The following is a 26,899-nucleotide window of genomic DNA, read 5'->3' on the forward strand; positions in this document are numbered from 1 at the left end:
TATATTTTCCACATTCTGTGCTGCTTTAGTGTGCAGGTCTGAGCTTCACATCAGGGGATGCTGAGCTCTGTGCACAGAGCAGGGAGACAAAACAATTCCTGCTCCAGCTGGGCACCAAGGACAAATGACCCAAATCTCAGCCAGGAGCACAAACCCCGTGGGCTGGAGAGAGAAAAACAAGCAGGGTGGGACTGCAGGGGCTGAAGCTGGGATGGGACAATGAACTGCAAGGTGCAAATGGAGCAGAGCTGATCCCAGGGAGAGACCCCGTGCCCGGCCGGGCATTTTGGGGCCATTTTGGGTCATCTTGGGTGCAGCCCTGGCTGGGCTCTGGTGCTGCCCCAGGTGGGTCCATGCAGGAGATCCTTTGGATAAATCCCTGCTTTATTCTGGAACTCTGCCCAGCCTCTGCTCCAGGGCAGCCTTCTCAAGGCATCATCACTGTAGCTAACTAATAAAAAGGAAAAAAGCACCCAAATATCTGGATTTAGAGTTAATGATGCAACGTTTTGCAAGTTGCCTTGCCTAAGTCCCAAGAGGATTTGCTACTTTCAAAGTAAAATTCATCTTCCATTTAGCTCAGCTTAGTCATACAGATAAACTGCCACATCTTTATTTTGTTTACAGGGTTAAAAAATCACAAAACATAACGATTCAGAAAGCAATTATGGTGGCAGAATTTTTAACTAATTTATTTTTCTGGTGGCAAAAAGCTTTTTGAAATCTTGTTTTACTAGGTACAGTTCAAACTGTTACTCAAATGCAATTACACTAACGTTAGACTGAGACAACGGAAAATATCCTCATGGCAAAACAATGAGGTACTTACAGTTTTGAAAAGGTTTCTGCAAGAAATCACTGATATGGCACACTTGAACTTCGACTTTAAATCTACATTGTTGAAAATTAACCAAGTATGGGGCAACTTGTGTTTTTGCCAAATTGTTTCAGCTGTGCATTTTGGAGTGCTCAGATGTGACAGACACACTGAGCTCTCAGAAGGAAAATTAGGCCCATCTCTTTCTCTTCCCTGCAAAAAAAAAAAAAGGCCAAGGGCTACACCTCTGTCAGATCTCTGAGTGTGAGGTGCTGACACTCCTGTCCACTGAAGACATCCAGAGAGCACCCACAAGCAAGAGAGGAACTTGAGGAGTGCCCCTAAGTGTGCAAATTTCCAGGCTGGGTGGACTTTAGGAAAGGGTGACACGGGGTCAGAAGGGAAGAGGGGAATGAGATTAGCTTACTGATTACTGACATTGCAAACTCTGACCCAGCACAAATAGTTCTGGTTGACACAACAAGAAGAGATCATTTGAATTCAGTTAAGTCCATTAGACATCTCATCTCAGAATCTGTAGATACACCTTCAAGTCCTCAGTGAAAATGCAGAGTACAAACCATTATTGGTCCTAGTCTCAGTGTTGTATGTCATGATGATTTACCTCCCAAAACAGGACAATTCTGCCCTCTGTATATGCAGAAACACAGACAGGCACAACTTCCTGCCCAGTTTGAGCCTGAATTCAGATTTACTCTGACCATCCATTAAGATTTCCTTCCCTTTCACCTCAGTGGAACTCATGCCAGCTGCATGATAAATAAAAATTCAGATCTATCTTCTGTCCTCAACTCTGCCATCCACTCTACTCATCCCTTTCAACTCATGAGTGCCTCAATTTTTTCCCATGTAACACAATAAAAAAAATAAAAGCAATCAAAATAAAACAAAAATAAAAACAATAAACAGACTTTTCTAAAAATCATTCAGACCCATTCCTTGGAGATAATATATTGCATAGGTGCAAAACTTTATTCCTGTCTGATTTCATAGCTGGTTATTTATTTAAACCAGTGATGCTGCCATAAAAATTTCTGTCTTAAGAAAGCAGTTTAGCTCCTTGATTTGCATTTGCATGGATTTGGGGGCTTTGCTTTTCTTTTGGCAAAGCATATTCGTGCCTTCTAGGCCTGCAGCAAAATTTATGAGGACATAAAATTCCTTATTCTTCATAAGATTGCCTGCAAGTCTGGAAGGTATTTTGTTGTACAAACCTCTGGTTTTAAATGTTAGGAAACATAAACGCTTCAATTGTCAAAACAGCTTTTCAGAACGTCGAAAACCTAATTATATCCTTTTGGGCAGTCCTTCCTAGTTGAAGTACAAAGGGATTTGTTGTGTGATCATCAGCTTAGAGGCAGATTGTCTCAGGAACCTGCTCTGACAAAAGCTGCAGGAGCAAACTGCAGGTTGACTGGCATTTCAAAGCCTCAGAGTCTCCCTGGAGCCTTTTCCTCTGGAAAAATGACATTACCTGTGATTCATCCATCCGTGGTTTATGTAACCTGCTAGCATTGCACCTTCACTATCCCTCACTCCAGGAGGATCTGGGGTGGGGCAATGTGCTCTGTGTGCAGAGATGCCTCCAGGATGAGGTTCAGGGTGACACTCCTGACCCTCCTGGGCACTCTGGGCTCAGCTCAGTCCTAAAAGGTGGGAAACATCCAAGGGGAAGATCCGGGATCTTTTGGGAATCAGGCACCTATGAGCTTTTCTACAAGCATCTCATTTTTAAAGCATGGCAAGTTTTCCTAGGATCCCCTGAAATAGATACTCTTGCTCAGAAAGGTGAAAGTTGCATGAAATACACATCCTCTCTCGGCAGGGAAAATTCAAGTGCTGGTTTCAAATAGCAGTGTTGTTTTAAGAGTTTCTGATAAAAAATACCTCACCTCTAAATTCTACAGTTCTTCCAACAGTGGCTTTTTTAACTTCTACAAATTATTATGAGTATGATAAAAGGCAGCAGGATGATCTATGACTTAAAGCAGTGGGCTGCAGGGATCCACAGCACCATGAAGATTATGCCTGCTAATGACAACATCCTAAAAATGGTTTAAGAATGTGTTAACCCCTCATTTACATGAAGCATGAAATGTTCTGTGGATGTGAAATTATACATGGCATTGTCAACATTGCTCATTTTTAAACACAGCATCCTAAGCATGAACACAATTGCAATAAGCATGTGGGGATGTGAGAGCTCTCTAGAATGAAAAGAGCATTTGCAGCCCATGGGAACTCTAACAAAATGAAAGTTAGTTAGTTAAAACTAACCAAAACTAGTTAGAAAAACTCCCAAAAACTTTCACTTTTGTCAGTGAAAACTAAGAAAATCAAGCCTACAGTCACTAGAATCACGGCCCCTAGCCAGAGTGGAAATGTGTAGGAATACTGCAGATCAAGAAAAATAATAATAATAAAAAAGACTACCTATGCAGACAGTTGTTTATATAGCAGAAAATGCTCAGAAATCAAAAGCAGAATTCAAGATAGCCACGCTAAATGTACAGTAGGTATCCAACACCCATGGATTTTAAAGGCACTTCTCCTGAGGTCTGAGCCTCTCTGCTGCTCTGCACAAGGCTCTTCTCTCCATCAAATGCTTTCCTAAGGTGACTTTTCAACTTTTTCCCATTGAAATGTTATCATTCATAGGCACAATGTGTCAATATGAAATTATTTCAAGATGTTAATGACTGAAAGGCTCCAGAGCCTCATTTGCCCCCCTCACAATAATGCCATGTTTTCAGTTTTCCACTGGATGTTTGGCTAATTAACCATTTATTGCAAAAAACCACCACTTTTTGGACTAGCCATGTCACTTGTAGCTCCTAAATTATTTGTGAGAGCTCACATTTAAGTACTGACTTTTTCACACCATGCCTGAATTCTGTTATCAAGGATGAGCTCAGCCAAAGGTGGATTTGCTGCTAAATGGAAGCAAACAGCAATATTTGGTATAAAAGAAATTCCCCAAACAGACCAAAAATCCACTGCATGTTTTCAGATGCATATGCTGAAGTTCTAATGAATTTTTAGGGATTTCTTAGAGTAGAAAGTCAGTTCCAGGTCCCTCTTCATGTTCCTTGTGCTCATCAAAGGCTTTTCTCTTCTCCAAGCAGAAAGAAAAGGCCAGGTCACAGAGATCCAGGCATGCTATAGATCCAGCCCCACTGCACCTCTTCTTGAAGAAGGGCTCTGGTATTTTGCAGCTGGGTGTGCTGGGGTGCCATAAATAAGTTAATTAATGTTTGATGGTATTGGCAACGTAAATTCTCCTACGTCAGCTCACAGACTGCACCTACCCTTGGTGGAAAATTATTATGAACATGACTGATCCTCAGTTCAGCACAAGCCTCCTTTTTAAACAGCAGGGAAAATGCCACTATTAATAGCAGAGCTGTCAAGACAGCATCATCTAAAAGACTCAGAGTGTTTCAAGACAAAGCCAGATTGTCATTCTCTTGCAGCAGTTTGCAGAGGAGAAAAAAAAAATCTGATTTTTAAAAAGTGGGATAGTTTAAAAGAAAACTTAGTTCAAAGTTAGGCACTGCCTCAGGTATGGAGGGCTGGCATGAATCTGTGTGGAATTCTTTTGGAAACCAGCAGTTTCTCTAAGAGGGGACTGATTTCCTTGGCTTTGCATTTCACAGTGATTCACCTGCAGGGGAATAAACCTGGGGAGCACAGAGGGGGGCTCCTGGCCTCACTGCACCTTCTGCAGGTGTCTGTGCTCCTTATCAGAGAGCCTGGGTGGGGAGGAAGGGGTGGAGAGCTCCCACAGTTACCAAACCAGAAGCAGCACTTCCACACATGCCTAATTCCTCTTTTTTCCCCTAAGAGGAGCATTTAGGGAGACTTCATTCTGTCAATCAAAAGCTATGGGGTGGCCTAACTGAGTCCTTCCAGGACCCAAAGGGAACTCACAAGAAAGATGGAGAGAGACTATTGACAAAAGTATGGAATGACAGGACATGGGGGAATGGCTTCACACTGACAGAGAGTGGGTTTGGGTGGGATACTGGGGAGAAATCCCTCCCTGTGAGGGTGTGAGGCACTGGCACAGGCTGCCCAGAGAAGCCATGGATGCTCCATCCCTGGAAGTGTCCAAGGCCAGGGTGGATGGGGCTCTGAGCACCCTGGGATAGTGGAAGATGTTCCTGCCCATGGCAGGGGGGTGGAATTGGATGATTTCTAATGTCTCTTCCAACCCAGGCCATTCTGTGATTCTATAACTCAGTATATTCACCCTGCCCTTCCTTTCAGCAAGGCTTTTTGCTCTGCTCTGAAGAACATGTGAATCCAACAGGTGAGAGAACTCCCTGTGCTATGGCAGAAGCGGCAGGTGCACATTGCAGCAAGATCTTGGAAACCTGAACACCTTTTCCTACACTAATTGCTACAGAAAGTGACTGAGGAGAATTAGCAGAGCAGGCAGCAATGGATGACTTGGTTTACCAGGAAGGAAGAAGAGTATTTCTATTCCATATTCATAATTACCATCAGCACTGGTTAGAGCCCTCAGGAGTGACATTGGTAACCAAAAGGGAGTCCTGCTTCTGCCTTTAACTTCTGGAAACAGGTTGCAGGGGAGACAGGGGAAATGAAAACCCAAAAGTTAAACCTTCTGTTGTATTCAAAGGTAAATTGTTGGATGCAATTAAAACTCTTTAAACTTTAAGAACGGCATAGGAACTGTAACTCCCCAAGCACTGGGCTGTCAGTTCTGCCTTTTCTGACCTAAACATGCAGTTCATCTCCTCTGTCTGAGGGATTCCCAGCCACAGGCACTGATTCAGCACCAGCTGCTGAGCTCATTCTCACAGCAAGCATCAGCCAGAGTCCTCGCAGGCTACGTCATTGCTCTGCCAGTGGCGTCAGCTGAGTAACCAAACACATCACAAAAGTTGCTTTAAAATACTCCTGACTTCCCAAATTACTCCTTTGCATTTGCTCATCCATCCCATGGATGGACACTGTTTATTTCTGAATCATCTTTTTTTCCTCTGGGGGAGAAATGAGTAACTTTCCACCTCTTACCTCTCAGCTGCTTCTTACATATTTCTTCCTCAGGTTTAACATCACTGTTGGGATCAACAGGAAGAGCTCTTTGTATTTTTATCAGCACTGGAATGGCTCACACGCAGCAGGGGTAACAAAGAAAGTTGTGCTAAAAGCATATTTGATAAAACACTATTTGCACAAAGCCCTTACAGACAGCTTGAGGGCTAACAGTACAAAATCACAACTCCACACACACCAGAAAGTGCAAACATTGTGGTATTCAACAGCACAGCACCAAGCAAGAAACACTGGGAAGAGAGCTTTATAGCCAAAATTTTCAGACTTTGCCATCCAAATGTAAAAATTTAGGGGACAATCAAGGTTCCTGTCATTATCACTTGTCTAGAGTGATTTTACACTCCCTCTGATGTTCCACTTAGTTTTTAGTTCACAGAATTCACAGAATGACTAGGTTGGAAAAGACCAACTAGTTACAATAGTGCTGCAATAGTGTCCTGGTAGCCAGGACAATCCTGGATATTTTAGGACATATAATATGACAGCAGAAAACCTGATTTACTCTTCCAATTTCAGATTTGGCCATATTGGGTACTTTGACTTTTTCAGAGGTGCTGGCACTATCAATGAAACCTCCTTTTTATGCTTTACTTTTGGTTTTTTTTTTTTCCCCTTTACTTTTGCAGCTTAATTAAAAAAGATTGAAAGGCTACTAAAATTGCTGTAAGCAATTGCATTAAGCATTGTGCTCAGCTCAGGCAGCAGCTCCAAGCTGTGACACAGGCACAGCTCTGTGTCATTACTGGGAATGTTTGCACTGATGGATGGTAATGCTAATGCTGCTCTGATTGCTGGTTTATTCCAAAAACTGAAATAAGTATTGAAATAGTTGAAATTGAAATTGCAAGTTAATGACTAAACCTTTCCTTTTTGCATTTTGGCACAACAGGCCAGCTAATCCACGAGTTAATCCCACACTTCCAGCTCTTACCATTACTACTCAGAATAGAAGTGATCACAAATTTCTTTCATAAGAACACCTGTTTTTCTTTTTCCTTAGGCTGATACAACACATGTCAGAGAACTCTGTGTTGTCAACATGTTGTCATGCACAGGAATAAAGAGTTTTTTCTAAGAGCAAGGTTAAGGAACTTTGTCAGTGGTAAAAAGAGTTTTCCAACCACTCATTGAATGGCACTGACTATAAAATATTTTGTGCCAGCATCTTGAAATTTGAGTTATGAACTGTTCTGCTGTCAAAGGGATTCCACAATCTAATATTCCATTAGGAAAACACTACTCCTGCTTAAGAGAACTTGCAGCAGGAGCTGCAAAACCTTGCTTTTGTTAACTTTACATGTGACTAATTGCTGGAGAGACTTCTTGCTGAGCCTGCCAAGACGCTGTGCAGCCCAGGAGGCTGGCAGTGCTCCTGGGACATCATGAGCCCACTTTCACCTCCACAATGCCCTCAAGAAGCAGCCTTTCTGTTCTTCTCTCAAAGCATTAGTGGCTCCCCCCCAGTCTACTCTGCAGGACAGCTGCAATTAGAATTTGGGATCAATATTTATTTGAAAATTGGTGTTTCATTTTATTTCTCTCCAGCCATAGCTTGATTCAAGTTTGACACAGAAACCATTCACTTAGATGCCTTAAAACAGAAGAGATTTTGAGTATTGAGTGAAGTCTTTTAAAATCTTTAACACAAACTTTCCTATCCATTGTTTTTCAGGATTTGAAACAACATCTCTCACATGGGCTAAGCATAAAGACCTCTGCTGAGTGTCAGTGACACACAGATCTCTTTCCACCCAGGAAAAAGCACAAAAAGGCATTTTCAAGTTCAACACCCAAGCAGGGAAGATTGGCTGGTGTCAATCCCCAGGCAGAGTAGCTGTATAATTGTTTTTCAGCACAATACAATCTCTGTAAAAGGGGTTTAATCATGCCTTCATTCCAGAGGAGTGAAACTGCCACAGTGAAATTAATACCAGATTGTTATTTCATCACAGTCAAATTCTACAGTGAGTCTTTGGAGAGATAAACTTGTTTCAGATGCTGCACAGAACTTACTGTCTTGGTGAAGAAAAAATACTGCACTTACTTCTCTTACACTGGGACTGTCCATCCAGAGAGGGAATATCAGGAACCTGGTGAAAAGAAGTATATGATCATATAAAAACAGAGAAAAAATATCCAGCAGTGGCACCCTTTAAAAAAAACCAACCACAACACACAAAATTAACCCAAAGCAACATCTACAACAAACAACAAAATATTTTGTCCCTTTCTAGAGCCTCGTTTGCAGACTGCTGTAATCGAGTTGAGAAGTTACTATCCCAGCTAAACATTCCTTCTGTATTCACCTCGAGTGGCCTGAAGCGAGCCAGCCCTGGAACTTGAGCCATTGCAGGGAAAAGCTGCTACTACAGAGCAAACCAACAAAGAAGGGGGTTTCCAGCTCAGGCAGTGCTCCTGGCACTGAAGCACTTCTGAACTCTCAATTTGTGTTCTTAGGGGCAGAAAAGATGCACACGGTAACTTCTTGTCACACAGAACTTTTGCTCAGCTTTTGTGCCAGAACTTTGTCCTTTATAAATAATTAAAGACTGTTTTCCAAAGGCATTGGGGTACCTACCAGAAACTAAGGAGACAGGGGGGGGGGGGAAATTGCTTTGCCTAATTTCCACTGAAATCAGAGGGAAATGGTTCTAATCTGTATCCTTGGAAATCTGCAGTTAGTTAATCCATTGACCCTGGATTTAGTCTGTTAAAAGCTGTACATTTTTCCCTGAACCATACTCAATACATACTAGAGAAATAAATTTCCACAGGTAGTTTTATTCTGACATTTCCTGGCTTTTCAATCCTAGTCTTTGCCTTCTGAAAAGTATTAATTGACTCAATTTTCACTCCTGACAAAGAATCCACCTGTGTTAGTCAAACATGAGCTTTTACATGCGTAGTGACAGAATTTTCATTCACATTTAGACTTGACTGTAAAATGTACACGATTTCTACCATCTTACCCTGAATGAGAACTTCTGCTGTCAATTTAAACAACTTTTTTATTCGCCATACAGCTTTTCTCCCTTCAGACACCTTTTCCTCCTGATCCACATTCTGCAGCAAACCTCCACAATTTTAACTCTCCCATCTTCCCTGAGATATGTTTTCCTGCCTTTCAATTACCAGTGGCCTGGCGTTTCATTTGCTCTGTAACTTTTATTACCTTATTTAGCCCTGGCAAACACCCACAGGGAATATTACCTCAGCAGCTCCTCAGAGCTGTAAAACTGAGGCTCCCTTCCTGATGTGCAGGATGCTGCTGCAGCACCTTCGGCAGGGCGTTCTGCACAGCCCAGGTGAATATTTCCTGATATTTCACTAGTGCAGTCATGACCCACCTGCCTCTGCTCCTCTCTGGGGCCCTTCCTTTCTATAGGCACTGGCACTAGCAACAGTCTCTCTGTGCTGCCTGATGTCAGAGCTGAGAAAGGTGCCAAGGATATATAAGAGCCAGGGAGGAAGAGGGGAAAGGATACTCCAGAGCTAGGTGCAAGCGTGGAATTGTTGCATGCACACTTCTTGCTAACCAAGAGGGCTCGCTGGCTTCTCCAGTTGGATCTGTGGCCACAGAAAGGTAAATAATTTCCCTTTTCTCTTACTTTACCTGCAGTGCAACAGATGTGCTTTAAAAAGCACGATATTATTAATCAAGAGCATTTTTCAGGAAAAGGCTTAGACAATTTTAAAGTAAACTGCACTGGGGACCGGGATTTGAGGCTGGGATGTGTCAGGAAATACAAACCAGAGGTAAGGGATAGGATTGAAACTACTGGGTGGAAAAGGAGCATTTATTCCTGAGAGCTATATTTCTGAAACTGAGTTGTGTCACTAAACTTGAGGGGATCATTTTTCTCACTCCAGCCCGTGAAAAAGGCTAGCTGCTCTTGATTTAGGACAGAATGGGCATCAATAACAGGAGATGCTGAGGAGTATTTGGGTCAGCTTTCAGTTTTGAATCATTGTTCTTTGCAGAAAGTTTGGCAGGAAAGATGTGCAACCTAAAGCTGTCAGTTTTCTTCATTGCACTTTCTGTCACCCTGAGCTGTTTGGAAGCTACACCTATTGAGAGGTGAGTAACAAATAATCGAGTTTATTTCTCTTCACAAAAAAGGGTGTTCACATTATTGCATGAGTTGCTTTTGCTTTCATGTCTCAAATATCATAAAAATAGAGTTATTCAAGCTCACTGTTTTATTGTTGCTCAAAGATTACTGTCTGTGGCTGATGATCTGTCTGATGGTACTTCCAAGAGACAAGGATGGATGGTGCCTGCAATGTCACAGAATACACTCCCAGGACTTAGTGAGGAAATGCCAGAACAACCAGCAGCAAAGACAAAAAGGTATTGATTTTCCCTTGTTTCTCCCAGCCATATCAGATTGAACCATGGAGCAAACTTTGTCCCAGGGATACCCTGCCACTTGAGAGACTTCAGCTTTTTTCCTTTAAAAATTATTATTATTATTATTATTATTATTATTATTATTATTATTATTATTATTATTATTATTATTTCTAACTAAATAGACTTTACTAATACTAAAATACTTCTACGAAATAGAGGTTGCCTGCAAGCATAAAGATCAGCTTTTCTGTAACATAAAGATCAAAGCATTCAAGGTAGAAAGTGAAATCCAGGGACAAAGTCACAAATCATTTAAGCACTTGGCAATTAAAACACTTTCATAAATTACAAAGGCTGAAAATACTGCATTACCCTGAGAAAAAAGGTATATTTTGCAAATGCCTTCCTTTTTAAAAAATTTGTCTGATTTCCAAGCCTGAAGAGGAAAAAAATAAGAAAACATACCCTTCTTAATAATACTACTGCTCTGCTAGAATGGAATGATTTCATAGTATAAATGCTTTCAGTAATTAAGCAATTTTTAAATCAGAATTAAACATTAATGTAATCACAGGAAGAAGGCAAAGAAGAAATTGGTTCTGATAGAATTTCACTTGTCTGAAACACATTTATAAATTCATAAATTCAATTTCAGGCAACTTTTTAACAAATAAAAACCATTTTAAGATTTTTTTTGCAATTTATACCAAAAGATAAACAGCACTGTACTATTCCACTTTTCACAGAATCATCAAGGTGGGAAGAGAGCTTTAAGCTCATCCAGTTTTGTCAGGCTTTTGAGTGAATTTCTTTCAATGCCCATTCTGTTATAGATGAATTCAGTAAATACCTATGTATATATAGTTTCCTGTTCCTCTCTCTTTGAATATATATTTTAAAAATACTATTATATGACAAATTTTATACCATCAAAAGTATTTTTATAACAGAGATGAAGTTCTCACACTTTTATGGCTATCACCTTAAAAATAAATACAAACCCCACAAAATAACTGTAATATTCAAACACAAGGCATCCCCTTGAGGAGTGTGGTGTCCCTTATCTGCTCTCCTGACCCAGAACCACATCTCACGGGGTGAATTGTCTCCTGGCAGCAAATATTCATTTAAAGCTAAAGAGGTGATGGGTTCAGCCAGGCTGGACATGAGGCAGAAACCCAGCAGCTTCCTTTAATTGCTGGAGTTTTCAACTTGATTTTGTAGCTGTAGTAGAAAAGAGAATTGTGCCTCCACAAACAAAGCAGGATCCAGCTGCTGTTCGAACCGTGGATGTTAAAGGCTGGATTAAAACCAGTACAAACACCCATGAAAATCAACAAAGCCCTGTCCAACAATTTTCTTTTAATGCAATTACACACTTAAAATATTAATTGCTTAACTATTGCTGCTTATCTACTAATGAAGAACCAGTATAATACAGACATTCCTTTCACAGCTGCTATTTCTCTGGGATTCTTAGATCAATGCAAATAACTTCAAAAGGTCATATGGCATTTTAGATGATAGATTTAATAACCAGGAAGCAAAGGAACGTATTGGTATTGCTTAGAGTTTGAAACTGGAATATTGTTGCTCTTCACAGTAAATTTGAGCCACAAACTGGTGTCTAATTCATGCCATATCAGCATGAAGAAGCCCAAGAAAATAAGTTATTTCTAGGATAGGCAATCTCAGCAAGCAAGTATTTCTGTCTGAAGGAGCAACACAGCAGTCTAAGGAACAAATTTGAAAACCCAAGTTCTCTCAAGCTAACCATTTTATCACAATTTAAAAAAAAAAACAAAAACCCTCATGCTGCATAAATTTCACATGGAGTTCTGTAAATGGTCGGTTGGTTCAGATCATAAAATGTTACTTTTAGATACGGATTCCTCCTTGGACACTCTTTTTAAAGTATCATTCAGCAAAGGATTCTCTCTCACCACAACAGAACTTCCAAGTTGCTTTTTTGTTCCAAAAAAGATGTGGCAGTTCAGTCAGAGACAGGGCTGGAGACAGAGCTAAAGACCATCCTAAGTGGTACTGCTGCCTGTCACCAGGCTATTTTCTGAAAAATCCCTTTGCCAGGATTTCTCCTCCTGGGAAGCTTCAGCTTCTCCTGTTTTGCTGCTCTGGAATGTGATTTGGGCATTGTTTATCCAGCATGTGAATTGTTTTAATTTAATGACCAATCGTGGTCCAGCCGTGTTGAGGCTCTGAGGAGTCACAGGTTTTTATTATTCATTCTTGTGAAGCCTTCTGATGCATCCTTTCTTTAGTATAGTTTAGTATAGCATTCTTTAATATAATATAATATCATAAAATAATAAATCAGCCTTCTGAGAACTTGGAGTCAGATTCTCATCTCTCACGTCGTCCTGGGGACCCTCACAAACACCACGGCCACCTCCCATGAGATGTGGTGCAGATGGGAGACAGCCTTTGGGTTTAGCCCACCTGGTGTGGACTGGAATATTACCAGTCCCTTCAGAGAGAGCAGGATATGATTCTGTGCAAACACGAGAACTAAATGAGTGTCAGTGATCATCATTGTGTTAGCAATCCTCATGATATCAGCAAGAGCTCGAAATAGATTTAGAAGTTCAGCTGCAAGTTAAACATTTAGTCATTGCTTTCACTTCGTGTCTTACCTATACTATCATTACAGGTTTTCTGGGTGTCATAAGCTGCTGTGCAGGATATCAATAAAAACGACATATGACTGTTCAGGTCTCTGCATCTGAACAACCCCCATCATTAAAACTGATAATAGCACCCAGCACAAGGATTTTTTTTCAGGCACAAAGTAGGTGGTGGGAAGATTCTAATGTTCTGTATTTGTGCACACATTAAAAGAACTCCCACGTTAGCAGAGCTGAAGTGGCTGTGAGAAGCAGCACACTCGATTGTCACATTCAAATCTTCTGAAAAATCCCTTCATCCAGGATTTTCTCCTGGGAAGCTGAAAGCCTCAGAGAAAAAAAAGAAAACAATAATTATCTGATTTGCTTCTCCTGTGTTTTGCTGCTTTAGAATGTGTTTGGAGACTGTTCACCCAACAGGTGGTTGTTTCATTGGTTTCATGTGAATTGTTTTCACTCTTTGGCCAATCAGGGCCAAGCTGTGTCAGGACTCTGGAAGGAGTCACAAGTTTTCATTATTATCTTTTTTGCCTTCTGAAAGTATCCTTTCTCTATTCTTTAGTATACTTTGGTATAGCATTCTTTAATGTAATATAGTATCTTAAAATAATAAATTAGCCTTCTGAGCACGTGGAGTCATGTGGGAATCCATAAAATCAGAGGGTTTAGGGAAAGCTGCAAAAGGCAGGCCTCAGAGACAGCAGAGCTGTGATTGGAGCTCAGCAGTAGCCGTGAGATAGGTAAGCAGGAAAATGATGTAAAATGTAGAAAAGTAAAGACAAATAGAACAATGGGATGTATATTAATGCTTGTCTAGAATAACTCCCTAAGCTACAGAAAAGTACATCTAGGGAGATATTAGGAAGTTTTAAGGTTAATAATGGAGCTGTGTGCATTGTGTTTGAAGACTCACAAGCAGGTATTGTATTGGAAACAATCAGGCATTGTTTAACCAAAGGTACCTGTGCCCATAGTGGTTGGATGGAACCACTGTCAATGTGCTTCTGCTTTGTGTGATTGGTCAAAACACTTATAAAGTGAGTTGTAACATGAAGTTCTTGGTCTGCTGCCTGGGATGTGAGCTGCTGCATCTTCCCATTGCCATAACCATGTAATGAGAGTGATGCTGGAAAATAAAACAGCTCAGGGCACATTCCCAGCAGTCCCATCCCGTTTGTGATTTGTGCACAGCCCCTGGCCAGCAGCAGAGTCAGACCCATCACTCCTCCCTTCACCTGGGGGGCAACACAGATCCAGCACCCCACTGCTCATCCCTTGAGCGTAACCTTGGCTCTCTGTGCCCACCTTGGCAGCCACCAGCTGGAGAAGAGGAAGTGCAACACGGCCACGTGCGTGACGCAGCGCCTGGCCGATTTCCTGGTGCGCTCCAGCGGCAGCGTGGGCGCCCTGTACCCCCCCACCAACGTGGGCTCCAACACCTACGGCAAGAGGGACACGCCAGGGCTGCCGGGCACGCAGCCCCACAGCCACCCACTGCTCTAGGGGCGGCTGGAATAGCCACTCTTGGATGTGTCAGCGACCTCTCGGTGGTTTGTTACTTGTACAGTCCTAGCAGTGCCTTGTTTTCTCTGTGTGTGTGGTTTTTGTTCATCATTCCGCTGTGCAGGTGCCATGACGTGCATAGGCTGCTCCTTCGACTCCACTAGAGCTCCGGAAATCTGCTTGGGAAATCCCTTTGTAAAAATCCACCATGATAATAAATGGAAAAGTAATTGCAATGAGGTTTTTTTAATCATTATTATTATTATTATTAAAAGGATGAAAAAATAAACCACGATGTGTATGTCTTTGTAAAGTTCCTCATTAAAGAATAAATTCTCTTAAACAAGAACAATGTTCTTAATAAAGAACAGCAAGTATCAGAATGCTGGCAAAAGTGATGTCCTAATGAAAGTAAAACAAAGGAATCTTCTGGTTCTGAAACATCCACAGCATCCTGTTTGGTACAGCTGCAGGAACAGCTAGGTGAGGAAAGATGCTGCATTGTGCACCATGATCATGCAATTCTGCAGTTTCCTGACTGCTCTGTGTTCACTGTAACAAACAAGCAAAGAAACTGGTCTTGCAGCACAGAATTCTGTGCCTGCTTTAAGGATTGGCAGTCCTTATGTAAAGATGGTATCAGAAAATCTAAGCATAATGAGTAAAGTGCTGTTAAATATGACTAACATAAAGCTCTGATAACAATCTAGCAGAAACTCCAGTCCCTGGGTATTCCTTTCCTTGAACCAGAGTAACAAAGGGAAGAGAAAAAAAAAAGCAATGAGTAGTTCAAGAACCAAAATGCTTCATAGAAACTCAGTAGTTTTTTCCATACTTACATTGCTACCAAAATCCAGGAAAATATTTCACAGATGGGCAGACCTTAATGAGAATCTGACAGTGTTATTTTCTCCTACCTCAGCCCAGGATCAGTGCAGGCTCAAAAACCTTTAAAGTCCTTTAAAATCCTTTAAAATCCTTTAAATTTTTGAGCAAATTTTCATAGAGGTGACATCCTATATCCCAGAAATGCCTGGCTTGCCCACACTTTCTCATTGTCATCTGAGAAAACGTTATTGTCCAACTATGAAAAACATTCAGCAGAACCTTAGTTCTGGAGAGGCAAACTAAAGTTTAATTTAGTTGGTGCTAATTTTTTTTAATTTTGAAGCGCTGCCTTCCGCTGGTTTGTTTCTGTATACCTCCAAATAGAAACGTTTTTTGCTAAATTTAATGTTAAATGGCATATTCACTTCATTTCTCAAAAACCATACAAGAATGAAAATTACTGCACAGGATTCCTACTGTAAAAGTGTTACTAATTACTCTCTTTATTGAGGGGCTTTCAGATAGCTGGAGTTAGGTGACAGGAATCTCATCTGCATTTGGTATCAACTGTTCAAACTAAAATCAAAGAGAAAAAATTGGCAAAAAAAGCCCACACCACCAACACCTCAGACTCCAAATCACCTTTTACTCTGAGCTAAATTAGTCAATTCATCAGCCAGAGCAGCTTGTGAAACTTCCTGCAGTGAGACTCCCCCAAATTCCCTGGAGAACACAGCTCTGCTCCCCTTCCTCAGACAAGAAGGATCTAGCCATGACAAGCCTGGATACAAGCACAATCCTGAGCAAATGAACCAGGAAAAGAATGGATAGAAAAGGGAAAAAAAATTAATAATTAATTAATAGTAAGCATTTAAGCATTGCTCCATCAGCTCTGCAAACAGCATGACCAGAATTTTCAGAATATTTAAGTAAAAACATAAGTGCCTCTGTGCATTTCTTTTAATCTCAGCATGTATTTCTCAGCTTCTTCAGCAATGTAAATATTGCTTGAGGATCCAGCCTTACATAGCTTGGGTTCTTTTTCAATTCATCTTTCAGAGAACATTCAAGCAAACAAAGAATGCAAAAGAGGAAAATTAAGAATACAGACAATGTGATAAACGTGGCTAAATTCCCTTTAAAAAAAACTAAACTTCTTATTTTTAGTATGTTCTACAAATCTGTGTTTAGAAAAAAACAGAATAAGGACATAATATCGAGTTTCATTAGATGAGAAGGGGAAGAGTAAAATCATCAAACAAGCAAAAGGATTGTTAAAAAAAAAGATTGTAGGAACATGAAGAATGTTTTAAATGGAGTAGTGGGCCCTAGGGTCTAATATTTCTTAGGAACTATGACAGCTTCATAAAAGACAGGATTTATATTTTCTCATGATGAATAGAGTTGAGGAAAGAAATTGATTTCACTCGCAAAAGCTTAGGCTAAAACTAAGAAAGCACACAATATTCATGAAACATAAAATGTATTTTACTGAACAGCAAACTTGGAATTAATTGTTTCAATTTCTATTAACGAAATTGGCTATTTTTCAAATAAATAAGTCTCTTGATGAGAGTTTTAAACACCAGGCTGACAAAGCTTCCATTTACTGGGAAGTTTTAATTTAATGGGATTAGTTATTAGAAAGTCTGGATTTTACTGAAGGGCTTTCACTATTTGAAAGGTAATATAGTGATACCCTGAATAAAATCCTTTTCCTGTGCTGAGTATCTCCAGCAGCTGCCATCCTCAGCCTCCAGATTTCTGCTGGCTTGGAGCCAAGGAGCTCATTTACAAATTCAGTCTGGCAGGTGTGGTGGACTCCTTGTTCCCAGTCACAAGGGGGTTTTTTTACAATTTTTACAGTTTGGCTATTTTGAAACGTTACAATTTTGTAGTCTGAGTTGGTTATCCCCCAGAAGAAGGACAGCTCTGCATTCCTCCTGCAGAGCAAAGAGCAAAAAGCTGGGCTCAGGAATGGCACAACTCCCTGCCCTACACAGAATAAGGGCTGAAGGCACACGAAACTGAACCTCTGTGGGATGTGACAGCTTCTGTCCCAACCATCCTGCTCTGTTTTTCTGCTGCCTCTGTTTTCCCACACTCAGAAAAACATCCCACGCTGAAAACCAGAATATTTTTGTGGACCTGTGTAAGGCTCCAGAGCCAGACTCAAACTCAGAGCTGAAATCCACCTTTTGAACTCAGCTTCAGTTTAGGAACACAAATCTGGATTCTCTAGTTTTCCTGAAAACTTTAGACAAATTGGTTTGCTATGAAAACTATTTATCCTTTATTAGATTCAGTTAAGAATTCTTTCTCTAAAATCTATCTTAAAATCTTAACAAAAAAAAAAAAATCCTAAAATGTTAACAAAAAAGTCTCAAAGTAGGAATCATGCATGCCATGAATGTTAAAAGTCATGTCATCAAGAGCTCACTAAAGAACAAGACAGTGATGATAAAACAATAGTTAAAATTGCTGTTCATTGTGCAAAAAATCGTCTCCTTGAATGCTAAAACATCTGAATAAAAAGAAAAAACTCAAATGCATTTTAATCCTAACAATAGGGCTGACTTGAGTAACAATCATGCCATAAAGTCACTATTTCCTGGAAATGCTTTTAAAAATACAAAATAGGTTTAATTATTCAAATTAAAAATCTTAGATCTGCCCCTCTTTTTTCCTCTCCACCTTAAAAGACTCTTTTTGATCCTGCATTAGAGACAATTAAACTGTTTCTTACAGGCTCTTTTACCCTTACTGAAAATAATTATAGCCTTAATGAAATACCCTTAATGAAAATAATTATAGCACAGGTAACCTGAGATCTGCTGCAGAACAGCTAGGGACATTTATTATTTTGCTTTTCAAAAGGGATTAATATACTGGAATGCCTCAAAATAATTGGAGTTTTAATAAATAAATCATTACCCAAGTGAATTTAAATAGCTGGAATCCATTTGAAATGAAGTTCTCCTCAACAGGATTACAATAGCATCAAACCCAGAGCGTGGTCATTGTTATTTACACTCCCAACAGAGGCAGAACAGGTTTTTTTCAAGCAGAACCAGTCCTTATCCATTGAGCAGCCCCTTTGGAAGGAGCCAAAGTGGGACTTGCTTCCACTGGGGGAATTGTGCTAAAATTTCAGCAGCCTGTGACTGATTGTCAGTGCAGTGCTGAGGAGGGAGCTGAGCTGCTAGCTCTCAGAATATGGGACATTTTAAAATGTCATTCACATTAAATATCATTCTGCTTTGCATGTCAAACTAGCCATATGACAGAGAAAAGGAATTTTTGTAATTTGTCCACTTGTTTGTTGTACAGAAGGGGTCATCAAACTGGAGGAGGGGATAAATAATGTTAAAGTTGCAAGACACAGAAATTCTTTGTCCATGATCAGTAAGCAACTGGCAGAAATTTTCTTATTTCTAAATTTCCTGCTGTGCTATGATACAGGAAGGAGAGAGGAAAAAACCAAGATTGTGGGGCAGAGTATTCTTTGTCTCAGAGAAAATACAAATCTGAAGCAGCCTGAGACAGCAGGAGATGGTCAAGAGGACCTTCAGAGGAAAGATTTTTTTTCCTTTTTTTCCTCTCCCCTTCTTGTTTTGGGAAAGTTTGAAGGGAGGAGAGAATCAGAGAACTAAACATTGCTGTGAAAACAGCAGAGCACAGACAGGAAGAGATAACAGAATGTTTTCCAAACCTGCACACAGAGCCAGCTTCACACAGACCCTCAGTCACAAAAACAGCCTGACCTGGATGTACAGCTCCAGCAACATGCACAAACAACATGGATTCATCTAGTGACCAACAAAAGAGTTTTCCAACACTGAGGTCAAAACCAACATTTTGAAGAACAGGGTGAAGACAATTTTGTTGCTTAAAAAAAAAAAAGTTTTGGCCAAAAGTCACAGAGACTTTCAGGCTTGTATCAGTCTTCAGCCTGAATGAATCTGTGCTCTCCTACAAAAGCATTCTGCCACACGTTCAGGCGGGTGTTTCAGAATTCCTTTGACAAACTGGAGGGCACACATTTCTGGTGTGATTTCTCAGAAAAGCAATAATTATATTGAGATCACTGTCTAGCCACGCAGTACAAATCACAGAATTATGGGCTGTCCTGAGCTGGAAGGGACCCACAAGGATCCCTGAAGGTCTGGACCTGCCCAGGGCAGCTCCAAGAATCCCCCCATGTGCCCCAGAGCATTTTCCAAATGCTTCTTTCTACAAAACCTGGCTAGAACAAAACACTTGTGAACCAGGGAAGAACTTGAGTCACTTTAACACCCCCAAGCAGAGTTATTTCAGCTCCTCTGCACCTCTGATAAAAGCAAAGCTGGCATTTGTGGGAGCTCTGCAGCAGAAGGGCCCTGGCACTCAGACATTTCAGCACACCCTGTGTCCATCTGTGTGCAAACACAGCACAAAACCCTGCAGCTGCAGGCAAACAGGAATTCCCTCTCTGCATTTCATTTGTGGGAAAACACACTCAAGTTCCCAGGTTCTGCTGGGCCTCAGCTGACTAAACCAACTTTTCATTATTTGTAATTGCCCTGCCAGAACTAACATTAAAATTTATTTTTATCTTTTCGACAAATTCTTTTTGTCGAATGTCTCTGCGATGAGTGCCAAAAAAATAAGAATATCAAAGGAGTTTTAAATCAGGACACATGTTATTTCCTGCTTTGGGAGATGGGGAAGAGTGAGAAAAGGGCATAATTTATTAATATTGTGATCACTGCCTTGCAGGTAAAGTAGGAAATAAAAGGAGGATAACATGATGCAGCTCAGGAGGCACCTAATCAGCAGCCTGGAAAATATGCCAGAGATGTAAGTGAAAACAGAGAACAGCCAAGGTGAAGGGATGTCTCTAGGTGGTAGAGCTAACTTCTGCATTTTTGAGAGCAAAATGCATCTCAGGGACTCACCAGGCCAAGGAATAACACTTGGGTCTGACTCTCAGGGCTCAAAAAAGAGCACATGCTTTGGACAGGATTTCTACATAGGAACTAGCTTCATTCTAGAGGTGAAAATCTCATTTACTTCATTTAATCATCACATTGGGCAACAGGTTTGAGTAAAGGCTGCAGGATTTAGCCTACTGCTGCCAAATGTTTACAGACAGAATCAAGGCTGCATGTTTAAAGAAATTGCTTTCTTTACCCTCAATTCAGCATGGCAAGAAAGAGACACAAGTGACATCAGCCAATGGCCATAAATGCCACTGCCTGTATATTACACCATATTTATTTATATACCCTGGAAGGGACTGGAGATTGGGTGGGTGACTAATGCTTGGGGTGCAAATTGCTGAGAGGAGAAAACCGAACATAACTGTGAACTTCCTCCTCATACAAACACATCTGTCACATTCTGACAATATTAGAACTGCAGTTCTAATCAAAGCTGAGCTGAACAACGGTTTTTAACCCAAATATCTGCACCCAATGCATGTTCACTCACCAAGTAAGACTCCTGAGTTTGTTGGGCTGTACTTCCACAGAATTGAAGAACTAGCATAAATCTCTATGGCTTTTCTTGTGTCTTCCATATCCCACAAAAGCTCTTTTTTCCACCCCTCAAAGTTTCCATATCTGATCACTGGAATCAAAATATCCATCAGATGATTGCCACAGACTGTGAACTTGGTATTTTACCTGCTGGGTGCCACCCTGTGCCTCATCATATCTCTCTGAAATACCTGTTTGAAAAATGCCTGGTGTTTCAAACTGATAAAAGATAAGCTGGAGAAAAGACCTAAAGAAATTGTGTATCTGCCCCATTGTTTTCTATGGTGTTTCACTCTCACACCTGTTAAACACTGCTAAATAAACACTGCTAATAAATAATAAATAAACACTCAACTATTTCCCTGTGGCTGTAAGCAGGCAGGAATGAAGACATAAAAGTTACAGTGGTGTTGTGAATATGCTTATAAAGCCATTTTCTTTGGGTAACATGTTTTGCTATCACTACCAGTTTGGATTTTTAGAGTACTGTGGAATTCTTCTCTGCAAAACAGCAACTTTGATAGTGAAATTCACATAACTCTTCAGAGTTTGCAAAGCAAAGCTGAGAACCAAAGTCACACACAGCACACATCAGGCAATGTTTGAAAACAAAAGCAGTCCCAACAAAGCCTGAGTGCCCAACAAAAGATAAAGCAGGATTGTTTTCTCTAAGGATGCATCACTGAATAGCACCCATTAGCACCCTCTGTTTAACCCTTTATTGCATCTGCTTGTGTCACTTATACACTCTTTAAACCTCTGTTGTTCCCCCCTCCACTTTCTTTTATAAGGGGAGAACTTTCACTTATATAAGTATAATGCCTTTACTTTTCAGTGCATCATTTTTGCATTATTATAATGCACTTTTCACTTTTCAATGCTCTTGCTGCAGCCACAGAGCATTCCCATTGCACTTCTCTATGCTGAGCCAAAGATGCAATAAATAGATGTAAGAGAGTTTTCCTGCTGGAATTTTCCCTGCCCTCCTGGCCTGATGGGTTCTTTTTGAGCTCTGAGAACCTTCTCACACCCCAGACAGCCCAGCTACTTGGAATGGCATAAAATTAGTAGGATGGTTTTTGAGGTAGTGCTGGAAACAGAAAAAGATTTAATGAAAGATAAAATAATAAAGTTCTTGTAAGGAAAAACTCTATTTTATGGGCTTTTAAACTACATAACTATACTAGTTATGGGCAAGAGGTTTTTGCTCCTGCTAAAACACACCACAAAATTTTTTTTCTTTTCTCTTTCTAGTGAATTACCTAGGTGGGACTTCTTGGCCTCTAATTGGACAGCCTCAGGTCTGAGGAGAAGTCTAAAAGCTCCTATGAGGTGTTTTTGGACTGAATTTGGAGAGAAACTTTTGGGCTTTTTGCCTTTTTAAGCAGACAAAACTAATTTAGTTACTCTATTAACAGAGAGCACATTCCTTCACTGGCCCTGCAGCCTCTTGCCCCAAACCCTTCTAGAGAGCCATTGTCCTGCTCTGCTGCATCTCAGCACAACCCTGTCACCTGAAATCCATAAATCAGGATAAAACCTGACTAAAAACCAAACCTGGAACAGCATCCTGCAGCTGCTGCTGCCCAGGGAATCCCAGCAAAGAGAGCTGGCCAGACTGGCTGCACACTTGAACACAATTGCACAGCTGGATCCCCACACAAGTGAAACACGACCCAGAGGAGAGGGAGAAGAGCAGTTTTCTAGTGAAGCCCAGAGCAGCACTGATTTCCACAGATGAGGCTCAGCCTGAGCTGCCCAGGGAATGATTGTCCTGGACAGGAACATGAAAAGTCACTTCTGCTGGGAACCCGGTGCCCTCCTCACCTCCCCACTGCCAAACCTGACCCCGTCCCCCCTTCCACCTCCACAGCAGCAGCTCCTCGGTGAAGGCACGGGTCACCCACACTCACCCTCGCTCCAGCTGGCTCTCAACTGGCTGAGGAAGAGCTGCAGCCCCTCACTGCCCCAAGATCCTCCCTCCCTCCACACCCAGGTCCCCTCTCTCCAGCAGAGCAGCTCGGCGCTCCAGCTGCTCATCTCTCTTTCAAAGAAAACTTAGGAATAAAAGCAGCTGGGAGTCAGGAAGACAGCCAAGTTTGTTTGCCCTTGAAAGGAGGTGGTCACACACAGAGAAAGGCAAAATGCACAGAGAGCTCCTGAGGAAATAAATCCACCCCGCTATCTGCTCTGCATCAGCCACAAGCTCTACAAGCTGGGCAGCAAGAGACCATGGGGACAGTCCTGAGACCATGGGGACAGTCCTGAGGTACAGTCCTGAGACCATGGGGACAATCCTGAGGTACATTTCTTTTGTGCTTCCTCAACAGGTGCAAAGGAAGCCCCAGCCTAAGGGCACACACATTGCAGGAGGAGACGCCTCACCCATGGGCCAAGGCTCCTTCTCACTGGGTGTAAAAGTCAAACTGACACAAGTGTAAAAGTCACTTGGTGCCAGAAACCTCCTCAGAATATAATGGCAACTTCTATAAGCAATGGGATCAGCAAAGAAGGCTTCAAATGAGTTTCAGAGGCAGAAGCTGTGACCATACATACGTGTGTACATTTCAGGTGACTCCTGCAAGCCAGCAGAGTGTATTGTCACAGACATGTTTCATGAAAAATCCTTTCCTTAGGATTGTTCCTCCTGAGAGGCTGAGAGGCCTCAGGAAAAAAATGCAAACAATGATTGTCTGCTGCTGTGGGATGCAGCAGGTGGGTCAGGGATTGGTCTCATGTGGTTGTTTCCAATTAATGGCCAATCCCAGTCCAGCTGTCCAGACTGTTTCAGTCAGTCTGAACCTTTGTTATCATTCTTTTCTATTCTTAGCCAGCCTTCTGATGAAATCCTTCCTTCTATTCTTTTAGTATAGTTTTTAATATAATATATATCATAAAATAATAAATCAGCATTCTGAACATAGAGTCAACCTTCTCATCTCTTCCCTCATCCTGGGACCCCTGCAAACACTGTCACAGAGTATTTCTACAGAATGAAACTTTTGGAAAACAGAGAAGACAAGGGCTAAACACTTGGAGGGCAGGAAAAACGTTTTCTCCCTGAGGTCACCCCAGAGTCAGAGAAGCCTGGTACCCAGCACTGTCCCTTGAAAATCTCAGGGGCTGGCAGGCTGCAGGCTGTGAACTGAAAGGCAGGGACACCTCCACGCTGTGAACCCTCTGGCTGAGGGAAAACCTCCAGGGGGAGGACAAGCAGAGAGGGAAGCACACTTTAATTTTCAGCTTGCCTGTGCTTCATCCAGCAGTGCACTGAGATACCCTCCCAAACCTTCCCTTTTTGTGTAGGCAAATTGAATCAAAGTTTCCTTAATTTACTAAGAATCCACTAATAACAGATTTGCTACAGGTTAACAGATGGACTCCCTGAATGAAATACCAGCAATGAGAGCCAACAAAACTGATTTAAAAGGGTCGAGCTGTGCTAAATACAGGGCAAACAATAACTCTGCAGATTTCTGTGTCTGGTGGCTACAGGTTTCAGAGGGGCACAAACCAGCACAATTAGTGGAAAGGCTGAGCTGGGGGAGAGAGGATAGAAATAATCAAAATACTGTCAAAACAAAAATAAAAGGCTCTGTGACTGCAAAAAAAGCTGGGGAAGAGGAAAAAAGGAAAAGAGAAGAAAGAGGGAAGGGAAAAAAAAGGTGGAAGGAAGGAAGAAGGAAGGAGGGACGAAAGAACGGTAATAAGATAGATTATTGATAAGATAAAGATGATAAGATAAAGAAATATGATAAGATAAAGAAAGATGATTGATAAGATAAAGAAAGATAAAAGACAACAGCTACTCAGCCCAGCAAGAATCTCCTGAAGTGCCTTTGAGATCAAAAGGGAGGAAGGGCTGAAGGGTTCTCAACGCTGTGATGTGCAGCATTTCTGGGGGATGTGAAGAGTTAAAATACCTCCTAACATCATTTAGAAGTTCAGAGCTTACATTAGGCATAGGAAAAGAAGGCAAAGAAGAAGAAAAATCACTGGGCAATGAAATGTTAACAGAAGTTATATATAGCTCCTAATAATAAGAAAACAATCTTCAAATGAAAAGTAAGTGAGCTAGAGGAAGGAGAAATTAATATAGGGAGGAAAAAAGAAAAAGGAAAATAAGCTGAAATTGAGAACAGTAATCTAATGCTTCAGCACACGATCTGGAGAACAGAAAGATACCCCAGAGGCTGGTTTTTTTACCCTGAATACCCACAGTAAAGGCAAGAAAAGTTAAACTGGACAAGACATTCAATGGATAAAGAAAGTGCTAATCAGAAAAGTCATGAGCAATTAACTGAGGCAAAAAAAAAAAAAAAAAATCCATTCACACTGAGCTCTGGAAGCAAACAAAAAAGTGGTGCAAATAGCACTCCAGTGGGTTTGGGAACAATTTCTACCATGGCCCAGCATACACATTCCTCAGCCTGTCCTCACAGGAGCAGCATCCATCCCCTGATTCCCTTGGTGCCTCCTCTGGATTGTTCCTGCTTTAGAGGTGCTGCTTCCTCTCTATATCCCCAAAACCATGAAAAATCTGCCTGATGCATCAGCACTCCTGCAGCCCATCACTCTGACAGTCTGCAGCCACTTGCTGCAAATAATAAATAAATAAACTCTTTCCTGCCTGAGATTTGGAGCAGGATTTAGGCACCAAATGGGCTGCAGGACAACAAGAAAATTTTCATCACTGAATTTATAATAATAATAATAATAATAATAATAATAATAATAATAATAATAATAATAATAATAATAATAATAATAAAATTTATTATTTATTATGATGTTTGATCTTCAGTTACCTTTGAGTAACCTTTTTTCACCAGAGATACACCTGGAATTGTAAGCCTCCAATCCATACAGTCAACACTAAGCAATTATTTGGTTCATATTGCTTTGTTAATACTTTTCAAATGTTCACAAATAGTATCAGCATAGTATCATTCACCAGCAGTACTGTCTGGCTATACACCTCATTGCTCTACAATATGCTACATGCTTCTTTTCTAACACAAACTATTTCAGAAATACTTCTGTGAATGTATGCTGTGGTAAATCACATTTCTAAAGTGACCTGTACTTAAACTGTGATGAAACTTTTATAAAATGTGAATACTTCTTCCTCTGAAAAATGTGATTATTAAGCAAGGGCCTTAGGGTGCCCAACAAAGTCAACAAGTGTTTTGCTTTTGCTTTAAGCCACACAATTCTCTTATTATTCTCTGCACTGAAAAGAACACTGTTTGCTGTGTCAACACAGCAAATGTCCAACAGTAAATACTGGGGCATATGAAATAGCATATTTATTTGTCAAAACACTTTTGAGGAGAAAGGCATGTTTGTGGATGTGAAAAGACAAGGGACACTTTCCAGTTTCTCACTGCTTTTTGGTGGTCATTTTAAAGAGTGACACCTAAATGAGGTAAGCACTCTCAGAATCAGGTTGCAAAAGATGTGCTATTTAACACCCTTGTACTTTTTAAAATCATATATTGAAAAGAAAGGAAAATTACAGATCATCTAAAAGCAGAAATCTGTTCCTTGACTGTGTAAGCAAAGGTGGCTTGCAGCCAGAAGAGCTGTGATGCTTACATTCCTGACTCACTCCTTCATTTTGCCACCAGTAAATCCACAGGCATTCTGTGTTTACTGGAGAATATTTTCCAAAAATGATAAAAAACAAATGCAGAAGTTGTCTGTAACTTGAAAGAGGTTTTCTAAATGTGGATTTTTCAAAGTTAATGCCCATATTGTTCATACTTACAATCCCCCAATCCCAGGTCCCAACAAGGTGATTGTTAAGGTCATGCTTTTTCTGTCAAACAAGATTTTGACTTTAAAACAAGATGAACATATTTATAATTTCATGAATTCTGCCCAGAAGATAGGGTCATGCTGACCTTTTCAGAGAAATTATATGTCAAAGGAGAGAGAGATCCTGATGGCATTGTGCTACTAGAAAAAAAATTCATGTTCAAAAACTTCATCAAGTTCAACCTCTGATGCACCAGCAGAGTTAAATGATAGGAAAATGAATCATCAAAAGGGACTGAGGGAAAAAATAGTGCAGAGGAGTTTCTCCCTCTGCAAATGGTAGAGGTGAGAGGAAGAAAAAGAGGAGAGA

At 40.8% G+C, this 26,899-nt stretch overlaps 1 protein-coding gene across 1 annotated transcript; it reads left to right on the top strand.

The window, feature by feature from the left end:
• Positions 1-9,921: 9,921 nt before the first annotated feature.
• IAPP (islet amyloid polypeptide) lies at positions 9,922-14,422 on the top strand (the record flags this gene model as incomplete). The annotated part of the gene is made up of 3 exons (XM_084205478.1): positions 9,922-10,001; positions 10,140-10,274; positions 14,233-14,422. 3 exons carry the CDS (start codon positions 9,922-9,924, stop codon positions 14,420-14,422), a joined length of 405 nt encoding a protein of 134 aa, XP_084061604.1.
• Between the last annotated feature and the right edge of the window lie 12,477 nt (positions 14,423-26,899).

The sequence above is a fragment of the Fringilla coelebs genome (assembly GCF_963513975.1).
Source record: "Fringilla coelebs genome assembly, chromosome: 5".
Taxonomy (NCBI): Eukaryota; Metazoa; Chordata; class Aves; order Passeriformes; family Fringillidae; genus Fringilla; species Fringilla coelebs.